Source organism: Equus quagga, unplaced genomic scaffold, assembly GCF_021613505.1.
Source record: "Equus quagga isolate Etosha38 unplaced genomic scaffold, UCLA_HA_Equagga_1.0 205793_RagTag, whole genome shotgun sequence".
In the NCBI taxonomy this organism is placed as follows: Eukaryota; Metazoa; Chordata; class Mammalia; order Perissodactyla; family Equidae; genus Equus; species Equus quagga.
The window spans coordinates 1-12883 of record NW_025798803.1 but is presented as its reverse complement, the minus strand read 5'-3'; the positions used below and the strand labels follow the sequence as shown (position 1 = coordinate 12883).

The 12883-nt window shown below is 43.6% G+C and overlaps 1 protein-coding gene across 1 annotated transcript; it reads left to right on the top strand.

The window, feature by feature from the left end:
• The first annotated feature begins 268 nt into the window (after nucleotides 1-268).
• Nucleotides 269-8578, top strand: LOC124233581 (liprin-alpha-1-like). Its single transcript, XM_046650723.1, has 4 exons — nucleotides 269-532; nucleotides 640-840; nucleotides 7965-8140; nucleotides 8229-8578. Exons 1-4 carry the CDS (start codon nucleotides 284-286, stop codon nucleotides 8329-8331), a joined length of 729 nt encoding a protein of 242 aa, XP_046506679.1. The 5' UTR covers nucleotides 269-283; the 3' UTR covers nucleotides 8332-8578.
• The last annotated feature ends 4305 nt before the right edge of the window (nucleotides 8579-12883 follow it).

Sequence of the window (12883 nt, the reverse complement as noted above, 5' to 3'; positions counted from 1 at the left end):
ACATTGTTCTCGGTGTTGGTGGTGTGAACGCTGAACGTTTGTGAAGCTCCCACAGAGGCAGGCTTCTCTGTTCAGACCCGGTCTAGTTTCCTCTTTCTCCATATTTTCCCTCATCATTTAGAAAGAGAAGAGCGAGTATGTTTTCGCTTGAATGTCCTAGCTTGGATACAAAGGCTCTGCTGGGTTTTTTTAAAGTGGGTAATAATTCTTTAATTCTGCGAGGAGATGATTCTACAGAGAACCTTGTCGAGTCCCTCAGCATTCCATTGTTCAGGAGTTCTTCATGACATGTACCAAACTACCGTTAAGTGGATGGTTTAGAAGATTAAAGGAAAATAATGAGATATGTGCTACTGTGCTTGTGAAAGTGTATAGAGCGAGTACTCTGCTAACTTGCTTCCTGTATGCGTGTGATCGAGTCTTTCACTGTGACTGTCTGGTTATTTGTAGGCATGAGTTGCTCGAGGAAGCCCGGAGACAAGGTTTACCTTTTGCACAATGGGATGGGCCAACTGTTGTCGTCTGGCTGGAGGTATAGCCGTCTTTCGATCCTGGATCAAGTATGTGACTCATGTGAACGTGTTAATCCATTTCACACAGTGTGCATAACCTTCTGGCCTCAACATTTCCTGTCTCTAGCTCTGGGTTGGGATGCCAGCCTGGTATGTGGCCGCTTGCCGAGCCAACATGAAAAGCGGGGCTATCATGTCCACCCTGTCAGACACGGAGATCCAGCGTGAGATCGGCATCAGCAACCCTCTGCACAGGCTGAAGCTGAGGCTGGCCATTCAGGCGATCACGTCCCTCACGAGTCCGTCAGCCCCTCCTACGTCAAGAACGGTGCGTCTCCCTGAAAGCAGTTTATCCCCTCCTGACGTTGCTTCTCCAAGTCTTCGTAAACACACCCAGGGCTCCGGTTTAAAATTTCAGCCTGCAGAAACGTCACAGCTTCTAACGGGTGAAAACTGAGTGGTTAAAAATACTTTATTGAATGCTTTTTTAACAGCCTGGCTTCAGTGGCTGCATTGTAACGTAGAAGTAGGAGTTTCTGAAAACAACAGTAGCGATCACAAATTTAGACATAAATTCATCAAAAGTGAAGGGAAAAAAGCCTCGATCCCCAGTTGCGCTATAAGCAGTGTTTTACTCTAATGTGACATTGGGCCCCTCGGTGCTTCCATTTTGGGCGCTGAGGGCCCTGGGAGCTCAGGGTTCTGAGCAGTCCATTAGCCTGCGTGTGCGCACGCACCAGGCATTACCTGTGCTCATCCGGTTTGCTCCCCGTGGGGAGACCTCGAACGTCCTTAAAGAGGGTCCTCCTATTTGAAATGTTAAAAACTAATCTAATGAAAACATTAGCGGTTACTGGGAGATAAGGGCAGGCCAACGCCTCATTTCTAAAGTGCAGACTCTTTTCATTGGCCCAGTGCCCACTCTCTGCTTTTAGCTTTTGGTTTACTCTCTAGAGAAAAACCCTGATTAAGAAACCAAGAGCCTCACAGGCATGCTTCTCTGAGTAGCAGGTCAGGGCCCGATTCAGGCCTCAGTTCCTTTGCACAAAAAGTGTTAAGAGCCTTTTTTGTTTGTTTGTTTGATTTTGCCTCTTAGTAAAGAGTTGTGGTAGCGACAGTCAGCCTGTGTTCTCACCTGTCGCACAGACAGCTCTTCTCCCAGTGGAAAGTTTTGTTGCAGTATCCGATCTGGTCCCTGTTCCCCCATCATTTCACATGAGAGTGGCCTTTCTGCAAGTGAAGGCGCTGGGGTGGTTTTCCCCAAGTTTTTATCAACTGTTTTGAGAAAGCTCGCGTCCTGCGAACTGAGGTTAACGGACAGTGGTGAAGAGCCCGTCCCCCGGGAAGCTCTGCGCTGAGAGCCGCGGGGCCTGGCTGTCCGCGGCTGCAGTGACAGGGATGGGACGTGGGGCCGGTGTTCCGGCAGAGTTGCGATTGGGCCTTCTTTTGGACACACTCAGCCCTGCTCCCTGCCTCTTGAGCGCCCCGGCGAGGTTGTGCAGGCCGAGAGGCCCCGTCCTGGGAGCCCCGTCCTGGGAGCGCCTGCCCCGAGCCGTCTCCCCCAGTCCGGAGCTTGGCTGCGTGGGCTTCCTGGGCTGAGCCCCTTTCGCATGGGGCGGGTTGATGGGCACCGGAGAATTACTCACACTTTGAGAGGCGCAAAATGTATTTTCTTCTCTTTATATTTCACATACCTCAGGGGGTCAGCAGGGCAGATCCAGCTCTAGGAATCATGGTCTCTTCTCGTGTGGCTGACCACACAGCATTAATTAGGTGTGGTCACTCTTTAAGAAGGGCGAGCTGGTCGATGTTCTCTCCTTTTCTACGTGGGCATCTCAAATGAGAAGAGGGGGAGACGGGCCTCGCCTCCCCTGCTCCTCCTGTGTGCCCGTGGCTCACGTGTCTGCCACCTTCCTCTCTGTCACTGCTTCCCTCACCCTGGATGTTGTGGTCCCTGGGTCACCGTAGACCACAGGAAATGTCTGGTTAACGCATGAGGAGATGGAAACACTCGCGGCCTCGCCACAAACGGTCAGTCCCGCCCCGAGCCTGTCCTTCTCCCAGGGCACCCCACTTACAAGCGGCGCCATTCCCGGCCTTTTTGTGGGAAACAGAAAGGTCATTTTACACTCAGTTGTTCCTGATAAGTATTGCCGCTAGGTATTAGTCAAATGTATAAAATAGGATCCGTATTTTGTCTTATTTTCGATTTTTCCAGGAACTTTACATTGGTAGGCCCTCTCTCTTTAGAGTAGGTTGAATTCACACCTCCTTTAGGGAGAGGCCTCGGCCGAACACTCCATTTTGAGGGTCTGGCCCATTTTCTCCCTCGCTGAGTGTGCTTGCCGGGGTCGGGGGGGGCCTCGGCTCCTGCATGAGAAGCTGGGATTGTTGTTTTGCATGATACCTTGATTTCTCGAACTTTCCCCTCCGTCTCGCTGCACCTTCTGAAGTTGATCTGCTTGCCTTACTAAGCTCACCGATACTAACAGCTGTGTTCTTTTCATTCCTAACCACGTAACATCAGGAGGATGAGGAGGGAAGCTGGGCTCAGGTTGGAGACTTTCTATACTATATTCTTCACTATATGTAAGCAACAAAAAGAATTGGCGTATGAAAACTCGTAATTTACTTTTCTTGACATTTTTAACATCTTAACTTTTTCAGAATATTGTTAACGATTTGAAAGCATTAGTCGGAAGCAGAGCGTAGAGTTAAAGAGCACGTCTCATGGACAATTTTGAACCTCTCTTCCGTGGGGCCGTGGTGTCAGTTCTGGTTAGCGTAGACGGCTCTGTGTAGCGGACCGGCTTCTGGACGCGGTCCTGGGGCTTCGGCGGCTCCTGACGTTGCGGATTTAAGTACCCGCTTGGGTAACTTAACCGCAAGGTCTGCCGGTGGGAAAACTGAATTCTGAGAACTTTCCAGCACAGGAGTTGCTGTGGAGACGTCACGTCTGGGTCTTCGTGTTGGTGTTTTACTAAGTGCTGTCCTAATGCTGTGTTGATCAAAAGACCTTCTTACTAATGGAATTCTCAGAAATTAAGCCTCTTCTCGCTTAATGTACTTTTCCGTTTTCAGCTCCCCAGTTCTTCAGCTCACAAAAAGCTACCACACGTGTCTTGCAGCCTTCCTCTGAGACAGCTCGACTAACACAGCGGTGTCCCTGCCTGCGACTCCACCAGCGTTGCTGTGTGACATGCCGCACTTTAGGGACCCGCACAGCCGCACGGTGTGAGCAGGCGGCGTCTCCCGAGGCTCTTGCTGAGGGCGGAGCGCTCAGGGTCCTCACGGGATTGTTGTATGTCTGAAAAGAATCAGGATAGTTTCAAATCAGAATTTTCCTGAGTACAAGTTGTTGGTTGAAATGCCAGTTTCCCTCTGTTTGTATGCCCAACATAAAGCCAATTCTCTCTCTCTTTGTAACAAAAGAAGAGAGAAGCTATAATATGATGGTGTGAGCCCTCTGCTCCTGATTTGGGCCTTCTGTGCTGCTACACCAGATAAATATCCTCATTAATGATTTAACCTGGTCAGCTAGCTCTTTACAAGGCCACTAATGACCATCAGTGAATTAAAAAGGGTGCATTTCGTAATTACTTAAATGTCGGTGTATTTCACACTAGGAAGCAGAACTTTGTCAGCACTTGAGTAGGAAATTCCCTGTGTCAGGGGCACGAGGTGTAAATTAAATAAGCGGAATGTTTGCTCTCTGCAGTAGAAGTACAAACACGGGTGAGCTGTGCCCGCGACACCAGAGTTAGCCAACACTCAGTGTTTCTAGTAAGCAAGAGCTGCTCTCGCTGTCGCCTCCCCTAGATGAGAGGAGTGAAGAGGCTTCCTGGGCTCTGTGAGGCCGCCCGGTCTGCTGAGGGCCGCGGTCACACAGTGTTCCTCTCCTGTGCCCTTACCTCGTGGCCAGCTCTGAAGCCGAGGGGAAGTTCAAGGTTTCCTCGGGCCCTCGGGAAGAAAGCATCAAGGTGTGGTGAGAGCCGTGGGTGCCTTCATTTAGCAAGTGGCACATGTGGGCTGTCTGTGGGAGGCTGTGCTGCTTGCTGCAGACACAGGAGTGAGCGGGACAGCCACAGTCCCTGCCGCCGGCCCTCACAGTTTACAGAGATCACAGAAGTGTGTTTGTGATCATTTCAGTGGTGGATTAGCAGGCCCTGGGCAGTGGCTGCCTCTTCTGGCCCAGGTGTTGTCCGATGATGGAGATCCGTGTCAAGGGCTTTTTCAGAAGGCTCTGATGGCGGCCCGGGAGATGGAGGGCTCCCTGGACTGGGCCTGATCCTCAGTCGCTGACCTACGTTATCTGACGCTGACCACTTAAGAAGTGTGACTAGAGTGTATGATGAGTAAACAAAAAGGAGGAGGGTTCCGCTTCCATGGAATTCTCTTATTTAGAAATCTTTGCGTTGTGTGCCCATTTAAGAATACGTAATCACAGGCAAGGAAATGAGACCAGATGCTCATGCGTAAGTCTCAGGCATATGAGATGAGAGTAAGGTTTGAAAGAGTGAAAAACATGATAGTGTGATGATTTCCCGAAAATGTTTGATGTTTTTCCCACTCATGGTTGCTTAGAGAAAATAGTGAAAATGTTTTTTTCTGTTAGAATTTGAGCATTCTTGTTGGAGTGCGAGTCATTTCTTCCAGCTTGGTTGGTGTAAGTGATAAATTAGACCAGAGGCCGTGTTTTCAAGGCAGAGCATGGTGGTAGTTGAGAGGGACTGTGTCCAGGGATTCCGTGATGGGACTGCAGAAGGCCTGCGGGCGCAGCTGGTCTCGGACAGAGGGGCAGCGAGTGCCTTTTTTGGATATGTCTGTAGATACATATAATGTGTGTGCTTATTTTTCATTGTACAAAGCTTGGCTGTGTTCTGTTAGATTTATCCCTAAGGATTTCATGACTTTGATGACATTGTGAATGGCATTTTGTAAATTTCAGTTTCCAGTTCACTTCTAGTATTTAGAAGCACAGCTCGTGTTTGTGTCCTGGCCTTGTGTCCTGCTGCTTTGCTAAGCTCGCTGTAGTTCTCACAGCCAGTTTGTAGGTGCATTTTCTATGTTGCTAATCAGGTCATCTGCAAATAAAGACAGGTTTTTTTTTTTTTCCAATTCCTATGCTTTTGATTTCTTTTTCTTGCCTTGTTACCGTGGCTAGGAGTTCCACCGCAGCGCTGAATAAAATTAGTGAGAGCACACCCTTTGTTCCTGATCTCAGGAAGAATACATTGTCTTTCACCGTTAAGTGTGATGTCAGCCCTGTGTTTGCTGTAGATGCCCCTTATCAGGTTGAGGCCGTTTTCTTCCATTGCTAGATTGCTGAGATTTCCATAAATGAATGATGAATTTTGTCAAATGCCTTTTCTGCATCTTTTGAGATGATATAGTGGTATTTCTTTTGAATCCATTGATAGGATGAATGTCATTGATTTTTCAAATGTTGACCCAACCTTATGTTCCTAGGATGAACCTCACTTGTCGTGATAGCTTATTCTTTTAATTTATTATTGATTTAATTTGCTCATATTTTGTCGAGGAATTTTGCATCTGTGTCTATGAGAGATGCTGGTCTGTAGTTTTCTTGTAATGTCTTTGTCTGGTTTTGGTATCAGGATAGTGCTGGCTTCATAGGATGAGTTAGGCATTTCTTCTCCATTTTTTTGGAATAATAGTGTAGAATTGTTATTTTTTCCATAAATATTTGGTAAGATTCACCAGTGAAGACATTTAAGGTAAAGATTTTATGTGTATGTGAGAGAAAGTTTATAACTGCAAATTTGAGTCCTGATAAGATACAACTTATCTCTTTCTTATGAGTTGCTCTCATAGATGATGTCTTTTGCCCATTTTATCTAAGTTGCTTACAGTTGTTCACAGTTTTCCCTTTCAGTGTCTGTGTCCTATAGTGTGTCCCCTCTTTCATTCTTGATATTGGTAATGTACGTCTTTTCTTTTTTCTTAGTCACTCTGTCTAGGGGTTAGTCAATTTTACTGATCTTTATGAAGAACCAGATTTTAGTTTCATAGTTTTATTTTTCTTGTTTCTGTTTCATTGATTTCTGCTCTTTTATTTTCTTCCTTCTGCTTGCTGTGAATTTCATTTGTTCTTCTTCTTCAAGTTTTTTAAGGTAGAATCTTACATTGTTGTTTTGAGACCTTCCTTCATTTACGACATAAGTGTTTAATACTATAAATTTCCCTCAAGACACTGCTTTAGCCATGTCCTACAATTTTTGAATAGATTGTGTTTCACTTTCATTCAGTTAGAAATATTTTCCCATTTCTCTTGTTTTCTTCTTTGGCATGTGGGTTATTTAGCCGTATGCTAATTTCTAAATACTTGAGAATTTTCTAGATATCTTTTTATTATTGATTTCTAATTTAATTCTGTTGAGGTCAGAGAACATAGTTTGTATGATTTCAGTCCCTTTAGATCTGTTGAGATTTGTCTTGGAGAATCCCATACGCACTTGAAATGAACGTATTCTGCTGTTATTGGGTGGGGTGTTCCACGAAACGTCACTTAGGTCAAGCTGGTCAATAGTGTTGTTTAAGGCTTCTGGATCCTTACTGAGGGGGTCTGTCTGCCTGTTTTGGCTTCTTTGTTCCATCAGTGACTGAGTCAGAGGAGGGTTGAGGTCTTGTGACTGTAACTGTGGATTTTTCTGTTTCTCCTTTCAGTTCTGTCAGTTGTCTTGCTTCTCTCTTCTTTTAAAACTATTTTTCGGTTCACTTTTTTTTTAAGATTTTATTTTTCCTTTTTCTCCCCAAAGTCCCCTGGTATGTAATTGTATGTTTTTAGTTGTGGGTCCTTCTAGTTGGGGCATGTGGGACGCCACCTCAACATGGCTTGATGAGCAGTGTCATATCCAGGCCCAGGATGCAAACCGGTGAAACCCTGGGCTGCTGAAGCGGAGTGCGCCAACGTAACCACTCAGCCACGGGGCCGGCCCCTTCAGTTCACTTTTTACACGGATTTTGAAATTAACAGATTTTTTGTTGAGGAAATTTGGAAAACAAAGTGTTAAAATTAAAACCAGCCACAGATATTTTTGTGTACAGTTGGATTGATCCTTCAAACTTGTTCATGAGTCGTGATCATTCTTTGTTGTTATATTATTATACACAAAAATTACTTCAGAAAGATCATGTGTTATCAGCTACATTTTTATTGTGGTTGGGGAAATAGGTTAAATTTATAAACACAAATGAGTCATAGGTTTTCAGTGGTATAATACCTTCTGTTAAAATTCTACTGACAAATTTAAAAGGTAGTAAATAGGAGATCAAATTATTTTGAAATGATAAAGAACAGTGTTGTCATTAATTTAAGCTTTAGGAATATGTAATAGGTTAAAAATCCAGTTTAAAGATTATTTAAACTGCCCTCGTGACCTCTTGGGTGTTCTTTTTCCTGAACTGATCGTACTTGCTTGTTGAAAGCAGACGCTCGCCTACGGGGACATGAACCATGAGTGGATCGGGAACGAGTGGCTGCCCAGCCTGGGCCTCCCGCAATACCGCAGCTACTTCATGGAGTGCCTGGTGGACGCGCGCATGCTGGACCATCTCACCAAGAAGGACCTGCGCGGGCAGCTGAAGATGGTGGACAGCTTCCACAGGTCAGTCGTTGCACACAGTTCCTGCTCCTTGGCTAGGAGGCTTTTGACTGTTTCCATCTGTAATTTTTTTTTTTTTTTTTGTAAATAGAAACAGCTTCCAGTGTGGAATTATGTGCCTGCGAAGGCTGAATTATGACCGAAAAGAACTGGAAAGAAAAAGAGAAGAAAGCCAGAATGAAATAAAAGGCTAGTACATTACGTTTAATTGATTTAGCATATTTCTGCTTCCCAGTGTATTAGCAGCCTAAGTGATTTCCTAGTTTCTTTAAATTAAAAATAATATTTTTTTATTGTGGTCATGATAGTTTATAGCATTGTGAAATTTCAGTTGTACATTAATGTTTGTCAGACACCATGTGAGTGTGCCGCTTCGCCCCTTGTGGCCACCTTCCACACCCCTTGCCCCTGGTAACCACTAAATTGTTCTCTTTGTCCGTAAGTTTGATTATCTTCTACGTATGAGTGAAATCATCCAGTGTTTGTCTTTCTCCATTTGGCTTATTTCGCTTAACATGATGCCCTCAGGGTCCATCCATGTGGTTGCGAATGGGACGATTTCATCTTTTTTTTATGGCTGAGTAGTATTCCATTGTGTATTTATATACCACATACTCTTTATCCAATCATCCATCGATGGGCACTTGGGCTGCTTCCACATCTTGGCTATTGTGAATAATGCTGCCATGAACATGGGGTACATAAGTCTCTTTGGATTGTGGATTTCAATTTTTTTTGATAAGTACCCAGTAGTGGGTTAGCTGGGTTGTATGGAATTTCTATTTTTAATTTTTTGAGAAATCTCCGTACTGTTTTCTGCAGTGGCTGTGCCGGCATTCATTCCCCCCAGCAGTGGATGAGGGTTCCCTTTTCTCTACAACCTCTCCAACACTTGTTGTTTTTTGTATTGGTGATTATAGCCATTCTAATGGGTGTAAGATATCTAAGTGTAGTTTTTTGCTTTTTGGGTTTTTTTTTTAAAGACTGGCACCTGAGCTAACATCTGTTGCCAATCTTTTTTTTCTTTTTCCCCCTTCTTCTTCTCCCCAAAGCCTGCCAGTACATAGTTGTATCCTCCAGTTGCACGTCCTTCTGTCTGTGCTATGTGGGATGCCACCTCAGCATGGCGTGATGAGTGGTGCCATATCTCCACCCAGGATCTGAACCAGCAAAACCCTGGGCCGCTAAAGCGGGGCATGCGAACTTCACCACTTGCCCACGGAGCCGGCCCCTGAATGTAGTTTTGATTCACCTTTGCCTGATGATTAGAGATGTTGAGCATCTTTTCATGTGGCTGTTGGCCGTCCGTATATCTTCTTTGGAAAATGTCTGTTCGAATCCTCTGCCTACTTTTTGATTGGGTTGTTTGTTTTTTTGTTGTTCATTTGTGTGAGTTGTTTCTATATTATGGAGATTAACTCCTTGTCGGATATATGATTTGCAAATATTTTCTCCCATTTGATGGGTTGTTTTTTCATTTTAATCTTGATTTCCTTTGACTTCCAGAAGCTCTTTAGTCTGATGAAGTCCCACTTGTTTATTTTTTTCTTTTGTTTTCCTTGTCTGGGTAGACATGGTATTCAGTAAGATCCTTTTAAGTCTGATGTCAAAGAGTGGACTGCCTGTATTTTCTTCCAGAAGTTTTATGGTTTCAGCTCTTACCTTCAAGTCTCTGGTCCATTTTGAGTCTATTTTTGTGTATGGAGAAAGGTAGTGGTCTACTTTCGTTGTTTTGCATGTGGCTGTCCAGTTTTCCCAGCACCATTTATTGAAGAGGCTTTCCTTTCTCCATTATATATTCTTAGCTCCTTTGCCGAAGATTAGCTGTCTGTAGATGTGTGGTTTTATTTCTGGGCTTTCGGTTCTCTTCCATTGATCTGTGTGCCTGTTTTTGTACCAGTACCATGCTGTTTTGATCACTATGGGTCTGTAGTACGTTTTGAAGTCAGGCACTGTGATGCTCCAGCTTTGTTGTTCTTTCTCAGGATTGCTTTAGCTATTCAGGGTCTTTTGTTGACCCATGTGAATTTTAAGATTCTTTGTTCTATGAAGAATGTCATTGGGATTCTGATTGGGATTCCATTGAATCTATAGATTGCTTTAGGTAGAATGGACTTTTTTTTTTTTTTTAGGAAGATCAGCCCTGAGCTAACTACTGCCAATCCTCTTCTTTTTGCTGAGAAAGACTGGCCCTGAGCTAACATCCATGCCCATCTTCCTCTACTTTGTATGTGGGACGCCTTCCACAGCATGGCTTTTGCCAAGCAGTGCCCCGTCCGCACCCAGGATCCGAACCGGTGGACCCCGGGCTGCTGAGAAGCAGAACGTGCGCACTTAACCGCTGCACCACCGGGCCGGCCCCTAGAATGGACATTTTAACTATGCTTATTCTTCCAAATCCATGTGCATGGAATATCTTCCCATTTCTTTTGTCATTATTGATTTCTTTCAGTGATGTCTTATAGTTTTCCTTGTATAGATCTTTTATTTCTTATTTTTTTATCGCAGTAACATTTGATTATAACATTATATAACTTTCAGATGTACATCATAGCATGTTTCAAATTCTATGTAGATTCCATCATGTTCACCACCCAAAGACTAATTATAAGCCATCACCACACACGTGTGCTTAATCACCCCTTTCACGCTCCCCCTGTTAAATTTATTCCTAGGTATTTTTTTTTTCATGTTGTGAGATTTTTTACTTTATTTTATTTTTTAAAAAAATTTTTATTGAGTTAATGATAGGTTACAATCTTGTGAAATTTCAGTTATGTATTATTGTCTGTCAGTCGTGTTGTAGGTGCAACCCTTCACCCTTTGTGCCCACGCCCCCACCCCCCCTTCCCCTGGTAGCCACTAGTCTGTTCTCTTTGCCCACAGGTTTAAATTCCTCATAGGAGTGGAGTCACACAGAGATTGTCTTCTCTATCTGGCTTATTTCACTTAACATAATTCCCTCAAGGTCCATCCATGTTGTTGCAAATGGGACGATTTTGTTCTTTTTTACGGCTGAGTAGTATTCCATTGTATATATGTACCACATCTTCTTTATCCAGTCATCTGTTGATGGGCACTTAGGTTGCTTCCATGTCTTGGCTATTGTAAATAATGCTGCAGTGAACATTGGGGTGCATAGGACTTTTGGAATTGCTGACTTCAAGCTCTTTGGATAAATACCCAGTAGTGGGATGGCTGGATTGTATGGTAGTTCTATTTTTAATTTTTTGAGGAATCTCCATACTGTTTTCCATAGTGGCTGCACCAGTTTGCATTCCCGCCAGCAGTGTATGAGGGTTCCTTTTTCTCCACAACCTCTCCAACATTTATCACTATTTGTTTCAGTTATTTTTGTCACTCTAATGGGTGTAAGGTAATATCTTAGTGTAGTTGTTTTTTTTTTTTTTTAAAGATTTTATTTTTTCCTTTTTCTCCCCAAAGCCCCCGGTACATAGTTGTATATTCTTCGTTGTGGGTTCTTCTATTTGTGGTTTGTGGGACGCTGCCTCAGCGTGGTTTGATGAGCAGTGCCATGTCTGCGCCCAGGATTTGAACCAACGAAACACTGGGTCGCCTGCAGCGGAGCACGCAAACTTAACCACTCGGCCACGGGGCCAGCCCCTATCTTAGTGTAGTTTTGATTTGCACTTCCCTGATGATCAGCGATGATGAGCGTCTTTTCATGTGCCTATTGGCTATCCGTATATCTTCTTGGGAGAAATGTCTGTTCATGTCTCCTGCCCATTTTTTGATCGGGTTGTTTAATTTTTTGTTGTTGAGTTGTGTGAGTTCTTCATCCGTTATGGATATTAAGCCTTTGTCGGATGTATTCCTTGGAAATGTTTTTTCCCAGTTAGTGGGTTGTTTTTTTGTTTCACTCCTGTTTTCCCTTGCCTTGAAGAAGCGCTTTCGTCTGATGAAGTCCCATTTGTTTATTCTTTCTATTGTTTCCCTTCTCTGAGAAGACATGGTGTCCGAAAAGATCCCTTTAATACTGATGTCAAAGAGTGTACTTCCTATATTTTCTTCTAGAAGCCTTATGGTTTCAGGTTTTACCTTTAGGTCTTTGATCCATTTTGAGTTTATTTTGGTGAATGGTGAAAAAGAATGGTCAAATTTTCATTCTTTTACATGTGGCTTTCCAGTTGTCCCAGCAGCATTTGTTGAAGAGACTTTCTTTTCTCCATTGTAGGCCCTCAGCTCCTTTGTCGAAGATTAGCTGTCCATAGATGTGTGGTTTTATTTCTGCTCTTTCAGTTCTGTTCCATGGATCTGTGCACCTGTTTTTGTACCAGTACCATGCTGTTTTGATTACTGTAGCTTTGTGGTATGTTTTGAAGTCAGGGATTGTGATGCCTCCAGTTTTGTTCTTCTTTCTCAAGATTGCTTTAGCAATTCAGGGTCTTTTGTTGTCCCATATGAATTTTAGGATTCTTTGTTCTATTTCTGTAAAGATGTCATTGGGATTCTGATTGGGATGGCGTTGAATCTGTAGATTGCTTTAGGTAGAGTGGATATTTTAACTGTGTTTATTCTTCCAATCCACGTGCATGGAATGTCTTTCCATCTCTTTATGTCGTCATCCATTTCTTTCAGAAAAGCCTTGTAATTTTCATTGTATAGGTCTTTCACTTCCTTAGTTAAATTCACCCTGAGGTATGTTCTTCTTTTTGTTGCGATTATGAATGGTATTGTGTTCTTGAGTTCTTTTTCTGTTAGTTTGTTATTAGAGTATAGAAATGC

Coding starts and splice junctions, on each gene's coding strand:
- LOC124233581 (XM_046650723.1), top strand. CDS start 284: ATGACATGTACCAAACTACCGTTAAGTGGATGGTTTAGAAGATTAAAG. Junction 841..7,964: donor CCCCTCCTACGTCAAGAACG/GTGCGTCTCCCT, acceptor TGTTGAAAGCAG/ACGCTCGCCTACGGGGACAT. Junction 8,141..8,228: donor ATGGTGGACAGCTTCCACAG/GTCAGTCGTTGC, acceptor TTTTGTAAATAG/AAACAGCTTCCAGTGTGGAA.